Raw genomic sequence first — 14,407 nt, 5'->3', positions numbered from 1 at the left:
CCCCCTTTTTAGTACACTTATTAAAAAGGGAGCTGGCAGGAGTACACTTATTAGAAAAGGGTAAAAACTCCTGGCCTATAGCATCACACCTTCTTCTTCAGTGAAAGGGAAACTAGAAGCTTGAGGAATACGCCAAGGGCCCAGCACTCTATTACCCAATTCCAGATCAAAGCCAATACATGTGGAACTAGAAGAATGTGTACTGATTAGGTACAGGGTCTGTAAAATTCACCCTCCCCCCCAAACTGACGCAAAAACACAGTAAGAAGATACTGGATTGTAAGTCCCATTGTTGCTCTAGTTAAACATGACTCATATTCAGGTCTATAAGACAAAATCAAGGCTTCTTGAGTGTCTGCACAGTGCCTCTAATTCTTCACTATCATTCATCTCTATACCTAAGTTAGCACTATTTTGCCAAGTTAAGGTTTTCAACCAGAACTAAAACCATTCTGCACGGTTATGAAATAGAAGAGACTTTTCCAGGAACGGCTAACAGACAGCCATACCGCACAAGAAAGGACAGTTAAAAGAGTAAAATATCAAGACCTTAAAAAAGGATAGAGGGGTATTAACAAATGTGGACTGAAAAGAGACTAGTAGGAATGAGGGAGATGAAAATGAGCCATGAAGTCAATAGACTCTCTCAGCACTGCCTCTATTTCTATTCAGGGCCTGAATAGAAATACTGCTGCCCCTCTTAGCAGGCACTTGGTTTTAGTTTTGGTGGAACAAGAATCAAAGCAGAGGGGGAGGGGGAGGGGGAGTTCAACTGCATCCCAAATCTCCCCTCTCCCAGATCTGTCCTTGCTTCAAGTCTGTCTGGGGGCAAGTGTATTCAGGAGCACCTCAAGTCTAAAACAGTTGAAACCCTTATCCTATAGTGCATGTAATAATAGTTACAGTTCAGGTGCTCAACCAGATCTGGCCCCTGATGTCAAGCCACCTTGCCTGCAGAGCTCCCCTCTTGTATGAAAATGTGACAGGGGAGTAGTGCCACCACTCCCCTACTACCAAATTTCTGGAGCAGTCAGAAGCCTCATATACCAGATAGCATGGCCCTGCATGCTCCCTCAGGTGCACAGGATGATACAGGGTCCAATCCCAGAGCATGGGGCCTAATTCTGATCCCAGGGGCAAGCCAAGGCCACTTGGGGCCCAATCCAGGTGTGTGGGGCTGGGCAGAGGCAGTTCAGGGTCTATTTTAACCCATGAACCTGACTGAGCCTGTTCATTTGGCCCACAGGGACAAAAGGTGGGATACTGTTGTAGTTATCTATAAAGTGTGAAACAGATATCATACCCCTGTGAGTACCCAGAAAAGGCTGGTATGTGACCAGTCAGGATCTGGATTTGGGTTTATTCATGTTTGTTTGATTTTTTTAATACAAAATAAAATACCTACAGTTATTAACTCAATGCTTGTGAGCCTTGCAAAAAAAGGCTTCAGAGGCACCTGGATAGAAAAAGTGTGAAGGCTGAACAGATCAGAACGAGAAAGGTATTTCAGGCTTCTGGGGCAGAGAAAGTCAGAAAGCACATTTTTATAGAGATAACATCCATCTCTGCTCAAAGGAAAAATATTTTAAAAGGAGAGGAATATTAGCAGAAGTGGAGGTCAGTTGTAAATGTCACATGCAGGTATGGCTCATACACAGCAAAATTATGATTTCCTCTGAGAGGTAACTTACCTCTCTCATACTAGATTTATCTAAAGTTTATTATTGTCTCAGACATCAAGACATGGGATCTTGTGTTGTTTTAACAAAATTATGGGGGGAAGATACAAGGGGATTTGCATTAAATAAATAAATAAATCCAAGTATGGGTTATACCTATCTACACTCATAGGCATCCAGAAAGGAAGCCATCAACTACACAATGAGAGACATACAGGACACACATCCTCTCAAGTAACCTACATTTGCCACATGTTAAACCTAATTTTGAAAAACTGACAAGAGTTCTGTATTTTTGCATTTAGCTTGTTGCCTGTTGGTAGTGACAAAATTCCCCGTTTTTATATAAATAAAAACAGAGAGAAAGACACAATAAGACTTAACACAGGTCTTCATTCTTTTCAAGGAGTAATGGGTATCATACTCAGGAATAACTTGAGGGGTCAGGGTCCACAGGAACATCACCACACTGCTCAGTTACTCAAACACCAAGAAAGCATTTAAAAAGGGGAAAGAACACTGTGGACACCTTATTTTAATACCCTCAAGACAATCCAAAATGTGTCTAGGTTTTATACATATCTGAATATTTGTTATTTATATGAATAAAAAGCTGAATTAAAATAAAGGTTTCTTAGAGAAAAAACAAGCGCAAAAAAATTCAATCCAAAAAGGTAAGTTTTCCTCTGAGAAGTTATAAATACCTGAACATGTATTTAAACAAATATATAAAATACCTCCTATATCAACATGAGTGCATCTGCATTCACTCCTCCAATCCACTATGATGTCAACTTTATTCAGCTTATATAATAAATGTACGGGGAATTCGGTACAAGTATGCAATTAAATCATCCTCTTGGCATGAGTGATTGACTTAAAAAAGTGGTGCATGAAAAAAATCATAACATTTTGAAGGACTAAGTTATGAATTACAAAGTATTTTATGCTCTGTAAGCCTTTAATCAAAAGTTCAGCAAGGCAGTTTGCAATATATAATGTAAATGAGACAAATAAACTGAATGCTTGATTAACCAAGTACCATATTTACCCAAATCCAAGACCACTTTGAACTTAAGATGACTCCCCAATAATTGGATTCTAAACATGGAAAATGATAACATATGCATTTTTCATTTCTAGAATGTAATTGTTGAAGGGTTGTCTTAAATTCTTCCTCCCTACTGTTGTGGCAAGGAAAGCAGCAGTGGGGGCAAGAGGCCAGATCCATGCCCTTTGCCACCTCTTGCCCTTTCTGCCTGCCCCCCACCCTTTACTTGTGCCTGCCCCCTGGTGCCTGTCCTGTCCCTCACCCCCAGCTGCACACCGTGGTTCTCCCTCACATGCCCTCCTCACCATGTGATTACCTCTGTATGCCCCTTGCTGTGAGCCTCCTTCACTGCCATACAAGCCAGCCTGGCCCAGTTTGCCTTGGGCCTGGAGCCAAATCCAGAGTTGGGCAGCTGACTGCCCCAGGCCCATTCTTGAAACTAAGACAAGACTTTTTTCTTCCCATATTGACTGGGGAGAAAAACTTCATCTTGGATTCAAGTAAATACAGTAGTTCCGTTTTAATAGTTTGGCAATTTGAAGTCCTGATGTCTTAACTTTATTTCAAGTATTTTCTAACTAAAAATAAAACCAAAAACACAAAAAACCCCAGCCCTTAGCTGAATGCAAATTTTATAAAGGTATAACTGTAGCAATAATACAATTAAGAAAAGCAAAACTGTCCACAGTATTTAAACAGTGTATATAGAACTAAGTTAGCAGAAAATGTGTATCCTACAACTGATTACAAATTTTAAAGGTTAATTCTAATCAGGGGTAGCAAAAGAGAATACTCAGGTTCAGGAAACATGGAGAAAAAAGTTAAGACAGCAGAAAATAGGAATTTAAACTTGTTACTGCATTGTTTCAAACCAGTATATAAAAAAACCTGCTGAGCAGATACAAATTGTAATAATGTATTTATGAGATATTTAAGAAATTGATGTAGTTAGTAATATATGCAACGTACTCGATGAAATGGAATATATTTCATATCTTCCCTGTGATTCCTGGCATAGTCCCAAAGATAATAATCTAGAAGAACTGCATTGATCTTTTCATTCATGTTCTGTCCTTTCTTGTTATAAAGTTCCAGTAGGCGATCACAAATTAATTCACAACACCAAACAGAACAGCCTCGAATCTCTACCTCTTGCTTATCTCCGGACTGGAACAGGACTCCTGTGGGATACAGTATATAGCACTCAAATTAGTGTTTAGTGGAATAAAAGACAGAACTCTGAGAATGTACTAAACCAGGGGTAAGCAACCTCTGGCACAGGTGCCAGGGCATGGCACACAAAGACATTTTACTTGGCACGTGTGCCTTGAGGCACATGGTGGGGAAGGGGATGGGGCTGCAATGCCACAACAAGGATTGGGCCCCTTGTGGCTCCCCTGCCATCTGCTCTTGGCCCATCACCTTCTTACAAGTTGAGGTTTTTGGGACTCTGCTGAAAAATGTTAATGACCCCTGTACTAAACTCTCTCTGTAACATAGGTATGCTTAGTCTAACACAGAGTTCAGATTTAATGCATCATACTATAAGCCAAAAATATCAAGCCCATGTGTTTTCTATGTATATTTATGTGTTGCTGAATTGTCAGTTTTGCATCCAATCAAGAATCCAGCCTATTTATTTTTTTGGAGCAGAGGAGGGGGAGGGCAGGTAGAGGTGCTTTGCAATTCATCCATAAGAAAAAAAATGCAAATCACTGTGTATCCAAACGAAGTCCAGAATATATAGTTTTATGAGTATGAATCCAGTCCTTATAAAGAAATACAGGGCACTGACAGATGTGAAACCCTCCCCTCCCACCAAAAACCAAACAAAACACCCAAACAAACCCCAGTGCTTTACAAGAAAAGGAGTGGGTTAGTTTGACCTGGCTCCAAAGCATCTGTATAGATTGGGTGCTTCAGAGGGACTTTTTGGTGCTTTTATCTAGATTCAATCAGCTGTTTGATAAAGCATCAAAAGTCCCACTGAAGTGTCCAACCTATACAGACATTGGGTGAGCTGGGTCAAACCAACACAATGCCTCTTCTGGGCATGTGCTATGTTCAATGCAGGGGTGCACCATGCTGAAAGTAAAGCACTGTTTGCTTTTTCAGGTCTGTAAGCAGCCACATTGACTGACATAAAGTTCTTTTAATCTAAGACGTTCCTATTAAACAAGCTCATCTTGAGAATCAAGATTGCATTCTGTGCCCAAAACTGGGAATGATTAGTCCCAGTACTTTGATTCCTTCATGAAGTACAATATATGATATCCAGATTGTCAGGTTGAGAACTTATTTGCCTGGAAGACTTGCTCACAGAGAAGAAATATAAGCACAAGAACTGTACCCTCCCCCACTCCCAAAAAACAAAAAACCCCCCCAAAAAGGTTAGAAGACTGGGAGCTGTTTGCTTTTAAAATTAGTGATTAAGGAGAACATAGCAATAAATGAACTAGTATTTATAATACATGATGTGCCCTAGAATGCATTCATCTTAGGGTGTGGAACACATGTAAGAATCAAACCATTCCTAAATGTCACTGATTGGGAACCAGTTCACAACTGTTACAGGTGAGAGGTACAACAATTTTAAGCATTCAAGTGCTGTCGCTCCAACGTCAGGGGTTGGGAGTAAGTATCCATTCCAGCATGCCTCACTGCAGGTAACTGGGGGAAGTGTTTGCACCCATGCTGTGGGGGGTCAGAGATAGTGGGTAACATCTTTTACTTCTCTGCTTTACCCTCTCTCCAAAGTATGAGTTCAATAAACTTGAAAAGCTTCCAATATGCTTACCTGACTTGGGGTGGCCAAGGGGAGAATGGCAGACAGTAAATGCTTGGACCCACACATTTGGGTTCTCAAGGTCTTGGGGGAAGGGGGGGGAAGGAGGCAGGCATATGATGATGAGGGCCTCTGTTGAGTAAGGGGTAACAATATACCTGGTTGTTAGAAAGAGCTTTTGCTGAATAAACAGCTCAGGCAAGCTCACTGATGAAGTGCCAATGAAAGGGGGGAAAAAGGCAGGAGGGAGAACAGTAGAGGAGGCTGTGTACCAGAGCAACCAATTGCAGCATGGGTACTGGGGGAGTGAGGAGCAATGAAGTATGGGCGGCTTGGAACACAGATCTGTGTCATGGTGTGCTTGGTCATCTCCCAGGTAACACTGAAATGCTATACTATGAACTGGTTAAACACAACACCCCAAAACAAACAAAAACCACCTCAAAGTGACAACACCCCAAAACAAAATCCCATATACCCCAAACAAAAACAAAAAAAATTATAAAAAACCTATCAAAAGCCCCAAGCAAAAAACACCCCCCAAAAAACCCCACATGAAAAAACCCCAAAATATCCCCCCAAAATCCTCAAAACCCAAGGAAGTCTAAAGCCTCCCACCCCCCAAAAAAATACCCAAATACACCAAAAAATCCTTGATTTTCCAAGTGCACTTTTGAATTGTTCCAGGAAGCTTTAAAGCAGTTTAATAGATTTGTGCATCTGTCACTTTCAGGTTAAAACTGCATTTAAACCACTTGGAGTGTTACATGTAACCATGCCTTTACTTGTACGTGAAGATTATTGCAGAGATGAGCTGACAATCAAATTGCCAAAATTCAGCACAGAAAAAGGAAAGCCAAAGAAAGCTACTTGTATATAACATACTTATTATATAAACAAATAGTTGAGGTGAATTTCATTTCTACTTTTAGTTGTTTACAGTTAACATAATAAACCCACAAAAAACCCTTGATAAACTAAAGAATATCAAACAATCATTTTACCACAGGAGGGCAGCTCTATTTATTATCGTTAAGTGTGTAGTCATATAATGAAAAAACTCACATTCCATATTAGGCTAGATGCAACTATCCTAATCTGTGAACATGCACAAAGAACTGCTACAAAGGACATTCTTTTAGTCCATGGATAAGATAGGAAGATCTGTACAGTAACTCTAGAGAAACTGCTTCCACAACTTTCAGAGCTTCACTTGTTGCCATGTGCATATTTACATCAAAACTAACAAGAGGGCTTTATATTTCTAAACTATTATTCTTTTTTCCCCTCAATACACCATAAGAACTGCTTACAATTCACTGCAGCTCAGCAGTTTTCTCCACCCTTCTTGCATTTTATCTGAATTCATGAAGAAAGTTGGTGAAACTTGATTAGGCAGCCATCATTTTGCAAAGAATGGAATTGTGGGTGATACCACCAGCCCTAAAGAGGTTGAGTATTCAACTGATTTATACAGTACTTTATTAGCATTTTGTCAAGAACAGCTTAATCCTCATGAAAACGACAAACGGGTCTTTTTCATGTGCATCATCCCTCAAGCATGTGGTTTCTATTCCTCTCCTCATTCGTGTATAAATACACGAAGTCTGCATTCTATGGGAGAGAGGGGAAAGAAATTCCTCATGCCACCTACATAAAGATGAATCATCTCTACACTATAAAATTAGTCTTTGGGAACACCGAGACACAATAAAAATATTTGATGTAATAAGAGTTTTGCAAACCTTCATGGAGTTTCCTCATTAATTCATCAGAATATCTCATTGCTCCAAGGTGAACAAGGACTTGAGGAATCCTATAGTCAGCAAATATGGTTAAACTAGAAATGTCACTGAAACAGCCATCTTCCTTGCCCTCCAATACACTCCACGTATCAGCCACAAGTATCTGTGCCCGTTTATAGAAGGACACCTTTTTACCCTAGACAAGAAGAAAACAAATATTTAGGACCTGACAACTGCAGAGATTTCCATTTGTTAAAGGAAATGCATGTCATCATAATGGTTGCTCAGTTAAGGACTAGTTAAACAGCTGAAGGAAAAAGCAACTTAGTATACAGTAAAATAACAACATTATAGAAACAAACACCAATTTTGTATGAAAAAGACAATCTAATTAGACCATTGGTAGAACAAGTTCAAGACTTCGCCTGTAACATTGAGAAAGTTGCACCTTTTGCTTAGCTGAGGCCTACAACAGACAAAAATACCATTGATAATACTGTAAAAGGGAACAATAGACAAAAATAAAAAGACACTCCTTTTTGCCTTGCAATTCCCTTTTAAGAGCATAAGGAAGATAGGGTACCATGATTTCAGTTATTTGAGGAACAAATTGTTTTTCAAGCAATACATTTTATAAAGCAAATGCCTATAAAACTGGTGGCTTGTCTTAGTTTCAGAAAGTTCGCTAAGAGATTCAGGACAGGTAAGTCTATTTGGATTAATTTTTTCAATGGTCTGTGTGACACTAATATAAATGTTTATTTTATCATTTTGTATGCTTTTGTTATTGGGAAAATGTCATTTGTTTTCAGATTTCCCACTCCCCGTCTCATTTTCTACTCTCTCCTGACCCTGTACTGAAGTCGGAGACCTAACTTATGGTAGCTTGGTGTGCTGCCATGGAAACAGCATTGATAATTTTAACACTGTTACTGTGGCCTCATGTGCAAGCATTGATTTTGTTTCAACAGAGGTGTAAATTTGATCCATAGCACTTCATTCACCTTCATAACATGCAGCTTGCCTAGGGAAATCAGAGATAGGCTCTGCATTACTGCAACAGGCTCTCTGACTGTGCAAATGTTTATAGTCTGGGATCACTGTGTGGGTTACATTTCCAATCTGGAGTTTACTGCTGCTTTTAATGAGTCTTGCGTTATAAAGCACTCAGTACCATCCTGTGAAGGTGACGTAAACGCATTCTATTAATCACTTTACTAGAAGGAATTTAATCTTTTGATCATAAAATATATTTACTTTAAGAAAAAATAATATGCTTTGAACAAACTCAGAAGTTCAGAGACTAGTGCCAGTGGACTTCTGAATGAAGTTTCCTACAGATATGAAACCTTACTTCTTTGTAGGAAATCACAAGGGAATTAAATAATGTCACCTACTGAAAACAAGCTGGAAAAAATCAATAGTTAGTTATAAATACCATTCAGCATTTTGCTGGCCCAGTTTCTCTTTGGTTCCTTTATAGGACACATGCTGTCATTTTCACTTCATGGTTTCCAAGAAAAATATCTTGAAAAAAAACACTACGACCATGGGTTGTACTTATCATCCCTAATGTTAGTGCAAACCTTTTGGAAATTATAATGCGACTGCTGAGTACTCCTGTAAATGACTAAAATACAGCTGCTGATGCCCAATATAGAACATGCTAGTACAGACAAAGTCTAGAGTAGACTGAAGATATAAGCAAGAGAAGAAGAAAATTGGCCAGACCTAATTTCCTTCACAGTAACTCTTTCCTTTCAGGGACTATGTCTTAATCTGCTGCTATCCCATAAAAGATAGATCTATTGTGCAGAAGCATAACATTCTGAATTAATTCTGTTTGCATTCATTAATGTAATGTAATAACCACTGAAATCAACAGGAGTCAAGGGGCAGATTGCAAGCAGCTGAAGAAGAAATGCGTTTTTTTTTCTTATGTGCTTGTATGGAGTTTAGGATAACAGAGTTCTGATCCAATTGGGAACTATGGCCATGACTGCAATACAGCTAATAAACAACAGCAAGAAGAGTGAAGAAGGAAAAAAACCAGGGGAAAAAAAATAATGGGAAAGCATGGGGTTTTTTTGTGGATATGATTTACTTATCCAGGCATGAAATAAAGTCAGCTTGTATTGGGCTTCAAGGATAAGAAAGAGTTACATAAAGAGAGTGATTGGTTCTCTAGGATTAGCTTTGTAGACAAAGCTTACTCAGTTTCACTCCATCATAAAATTAGAAAGATATTATAGTTTTTAAAAAGGTTCCTATTAACATTACTATTTATACGGTAGAATTTAAGGTCTGATTTGCTTTTCGTTAGGTACAATTTTGGCCTTTTACTAATCTAACAGAAATGCCAATAAAAACAAACAGTTTATTTCACTGTGGCTTTCAGTCTGCTTTATACTTTCAGGTACATTTGCAATTTTACAACACAGTAGTATCTGGATTGCAAACCCCAAAGACGACTGAGTATATGTTGAGCAACAAACTTGTTAGAATTGAAATCCTAAAGTTACATTTTCGTGGAATGTAGATTACATAGATTTTATTTCTTGTTTTTCTAAAAGTCCTTAATTTGAATAAAAAAAATTGGCCAGATCATCTACATAAAGGAGAAGTTTCTATAGACAATTGAATCTAAACAGTACTTCTTGGGATAGCCAAAAAATTAAAGAGCAAGCACTTTTAAAATGAAAAATTCTGTAACAGAAGCAACTTACCTGAAATATAGCCTCATCTCTATAAGAAGGAAAATTTTCTACTATTAAACATAGTAGTTTTTGAGCACTTTTCTGACTCATTTTAACACAGGTAAGGTAAGAACCTCCAAACTTCTCAAGCAGAACTGTCCCACTTTCATTTAGCACACGATGTCTCTCTTCAATCAAAGGCATAGGGACTTCTGTGTCAGAGCGAAATACATGCTTAACCTGCTCAAGTGTCATGGTGGCATAATAGGAGGCACTGGTAATAGGTATTCCTTCAAGTAAAAGAGGGAGAAAAAAGCCATTTAGAACTTCAAAGTCTCTGTCAAGCTCCAATACAATAATGCACTAAATACAGAAGTTTATATTAAACTGTAGACTAAAAAAACAGTTCATGGATTCGTAAGATAAATCAAATATTCAGATAAGAGTTAAGTTTTAAATGGAGACATAAATGTAAGTCCTTACATAAGTAAATAGCACTTACTCTTTTAGCTTACAGTTCCCAAGATATGGCTGTATCTTTCTTCCCTTTAATTCCCCACCCCACACCCCAGGGTCTTTGAGGTTTTCTTTAAATATTAGGCCAGACAAATCATTTGAAGCCCATACTTTAACACTTAAGGGCTAGATGGTTAGAAGTTTTACCAATACACTCACCATTAGTCTTGTGCTGGTGAAAATGATTAGCAACCACAACTGTGCTAGTGTGTAATCACTAGCACAAACCAAGCAAAAGTGCTTTCCTATGATTTCTAGACCTTCAGTAATGTGGGAGAATTTCTTAAGACTGTCACTGAATAAGGCTTACTTGTTAACCACAGAAATAAATGAGCTGAATGTGAGAAGCAAGGATATTTGCAGATGATGACTGAATTGCATTCAAAAGCTTCTCTAAGTTTATCCCAACTACACACTTGGTCTAATAAAAGGTATCTCCTACAAAAATCCTTGCATGTCACAAATTTCCTGGACCATCATGACTTACAACATTGTTCTCACAGTAATAATTTTTTTTTAAAGTACGTGGGAAAGGTTAGTTAATGGGGGGCAGGGAAGGGAGGGGCAGGGAGATAGAAATAGCTTCACCTTTCCAACTGTTTATTTCCTGTAAAAATGAGTATTATCAGAGGCCCATTAGTTATAGCGAGTCCTGAACACCCTCACCCCTTTTTGCTGTGCTGGATGTGTCACTACACTTCAGCTCCCAGAAGCAGTTCAGTCTGAATTACAATGATTAGCATGCAAGAAGCAGATTGTGAGAGAGTTTCAAGCAGTTGAGAAGCACAGGCCAGTCATCGCACCCAGTACTAATATGGTGGCCCCAGGAAAAAACAATGGTCACAGGCCATGACTCAGTTTCCCTGCTCCCTACTCAATCAAGAGCTCTTCATCTCAGAGAAATGGGCAGGAGTAGACATTTGAACCTGATCTATAAAAACTTGCCCACACAAAGTTTTAAGTGTGGAAGTCTGGAACTTGCCTCAAACCATGAGGATGGATTTGGAGGGCCCTGAGACCTCACCACTCAGTTGTGAGTACGTCTGCATAGTCTCTGCTGCTCTTGGTAATGTTGTCCGATTGCTAATATCCCAATAAACTGGTGCATGGTCCAGAGGAACTTGCTTTGGCCTCTCTTGTACTTCTCCAGATCAAATGAAAGCCCCCAGGAACATCCTGGGTGTAACATTAGATCACTTGATAGTGAAGTAACTCACATGGGGCAGTCTGCACAACTAAGGACTCAATTTGAAGTTGATTTTGAGTTACAAACACACAAGCAAAAAAAAAAAAAAAAAAAAAATTATGGTAGGCCCCTGCTGCATGTTATATTTATTACTCAATTTACTAGAGAACTGTGCAATCTATTTAAACTGGCCACACCTGCAAAATAATCATCACACAACAAATTAATAAATCGTGTAAGAAATTTAGGACAGCCACAAATGCAAAGTAATTCTCACACAATTAACTGGTGAACCTTGCAATAAAATTTAATTGTCACACCACACAATAGAAGTGGTGAACCGTGCAATTCATTTACGCCAGTCGTATGCAAAATAATTCTTCACACAATGAAGCAGCGAATAGCACAACATATTCAGCCAGGCTGCATGTGCAAAGTAATCCTCACACAATTAAGTGGTGAATGGTGCAATTAATTTAAACCAGCCACAGGTACAAAGTAATCACCACACAATGAACTGGTGAATCATGCAAGAAATTTAGGACAGCCACACATACAAAGTAATTCTGACTCAATTCACCAATTCATGCAGTAAGTTCAGAGCAGCCACATGTGCAAAGTAATTACCATGCAATGAACTGATAAATCATGCAATAAATTTAAGACAGCCACATGTGAGAACTAAATTCTCATGCAAGTTGCTGGTGAATCACGCAATAAATTTAGAGCAAAGTAATTGTCACACAGTGAACTTGGGAACTGTGTAATAAATTTAAGTCAGCCACAAGCACCAAGTACAATCCTCACACAATTCACTGGTGAGTTGCACAATACATTTAGAGCAGCCACATGTACAAAGTAATCAGTACAAAACAAAGTGGCAAGTCACACAATCAATTTAAGCCAGCCACACGTGCCAAGTGATTCCTCACACTCCAACAGTGGTGAAGAGCTCTGAAGAGCGCCAACATGTGGGAAATCTGGGGGTTGACAACATGGGACAGACAGCTAGGCTAGAGCAGGTTTCCAGCCAGAAATGTGTGGCAAGGCCCTCAGCCTTAAGCATGGCAACCACTGGCCTGGAGACCACCTCCTTGCATGCAGGAGAACTGAGGCCAGGAGGTGGAGAGGACACGCACCATCGTCGAGGGCTCTGTTGACAGCAGCACAGAGGGACCAGTAGCCAGTGTACATCTTGCCCTTGTACTTGATGGCGCAGCCCTGCCCCTGGTACTCGGCCCAGAAGGAAAAGTTGAGTGTGTCCACGAGGAACACCCAGCCCAGCGCCTCCTCGCTTGCCGCCCGCGGATGCAGCTCGTGTAGCGCCTTCCAGGCAGCCAGCCCAAAGGCTGACTCCACAACACGGTCGAAGAGGAACTCAGCCACCTTCCTCGTGCCCACCTCGTCCACACGCACATCCACGCTGTGGGCTGCAATGAGCCGGGCAGACTCCTTTGGACACAGGGTGGCTTGCATGGCTGCAGTAGGGGAAAGCAGAGGCCTTTTTATAATATCTCCTTTCAGACCCTGCAAGCTGCCTGCTTCATTTGTTCTGGTTCCTAGCTTAGCTAGACATGTCATTGCTTGCTCTACTTTGCTGGCTAGGGTGGCTGTGGCAGCCGCAAAACCTCACTGCAGCCGCTCAGAGACAGGCGTTGACGCCTCCAACCCCCCACCTCCCCACCCCCTCACCTGCGGCTCCCTCCAGCCCCGGGCAGCACTAGCGCCGAGCCAGGAAGCCACCCCCCGCAGCCAATCACCGCGAGCCTCATTTGCGAAGAAGCGCGTCACCGCGCGCCAGGATGTCCCTCCGGCTAGCCCAAAGGCGCATGCGCCGAGCGCAATACCCCTGGGTAGGGCGAGCGCGATGAGGCACGTGACCCCGCAGGAAGAGTCGGCTAGGAAGCGACCTTGGAGTGAGCGACCGGGGAGTTGCTGGCGAAGCCGTTTCAGGCTGGGGCGCAGCGGAGGCTTACTTCGCCAGCAGGGCGGCCCAGGGTACCCCGGTGGGCCGCCAGACTGCAGTGCAGCAGCGCGGAGTGGGAAAGCGGCACTTCCGGAGCTGCTGCTGCAAGATGCCCAAGGGAATCAGTATACAAGGGGGCAGGGGTCGTGTTCGGCTGTCCACGGAATGGCCGGGATTGGAGCCAGTGCTGTGCAGAGAAAACGTCTTCTGAAACGTTTCAGCTGAAATGTGGGGATGGGAAGCACTCGAACACTGTCACTTTACAAGCAGTCTTTTCAGTCATACGTGAACGAGGGCCCAGGAAAAGGCAGAAGCTTCAAGGATACTCCTAACTAGGAAACAGGAAATGTATTTCTCTGGAAAGTGGCTTGAGTGACCCAACCTTTGGCTTTGATTATAAGGGCACATTGTGACATTTCCAATGCTCCTGCTTCTGACCCACACAGTGCCATTTACTGGTGGTGGTACAGAGCACTGACCCTCCGAGTCCAGAAAGGAAAAAAGAAAAGAAAAATCAAGCCTGTGCCATTTTTACATGCATTATTTTTTCAGACAGTGAAAGTCTGTACTTTGTGGGATTGTTGGTTGTAGCTGTGTTGGTCTAAGGATATAGGCAAACCAGGTTCTTTGGGCAGATGTGCTTATCTTTTATTAGGCCAACTAAATAGCTGGAGCTTTTCTACAGTTCTGCTCCAACTGGGTGGGCAAGGGCTTTTAATACACATTTTTTTTCCAGGGGGAAAACTAGAACAGGAACTTACTGGATAGCATTTAATATAATGC

At 40.9% G+C, this 14,407-nt stretch overlaps 1 protein-coding gene across 3 annotated transcripts; it reads right to left on the bottom strand.

Moving 5' to 3' along the window:
• Positions 1 to 2,459: 2,459 nt before the first annotated feature.
• QNG1 (Q-nucleotide N-glycosylase 1) lies at positions 2,460 to 13,486 on the bottom strand. Of its 3 annotated transcripts, none has more exons than XM_090038665.1 (5): positions 13,351 to 13,486; positions 12,798 to 13,136; positions 9,987 to 10,246; positions 7,261 to 7,456; positions 2,460 to 3,911 (listed from the first exon to the last, which is right to left on the bottom strand). In XM_090038665.1, exons 2-5 carry the CDS (start codon positions 13,132 to 13,134, stop codon positions 3,679 to 3,681), a joined length of 1,026 nt encoding a protein of 341 aa, XP_089894791.1. In that variant the 5' UTR covers positions 13,135 to 13,136; positions 13,351 to 13,486; the 3' UTR covers positions 2,460 to 3,678. The 3 variants fall into 3 exon arrangements, with proteins under 3 accessions (XP_089894791.1, XP_089894792.1, XP_089894793.1); XM_090038666.1 differs by having other exon boundaries at positions 13,060 to 13,136; XM_090038667.1 differs by lacking the exon at positions 12,798 to 13,136 and having other exon boundaries at positions 13,351 to 13,473.
• Positions 13,487 to 14,407: the final 921 nt, after the last annotated feature.

This window comes from Crocodylus siamensis, chromosome 3 (assembly GCF_052110815.1).
Source record: "Crocodylus siamensis isolate JL-2025a chromosome 3, ASM5211081v1, whole genome shotgun sequence".
NCBI classification, from domain to species: Eukaryota; Metazoa; Chordata; order Crocodylia; family Crocodylidae; genus Crocodylus; species Crocodylus siamensis.
The sequence above is the reverse complement of the archived record's forward strand: the minus strand, read 5'-3'. Positions and strand labels throughout refer to the sequence as shown.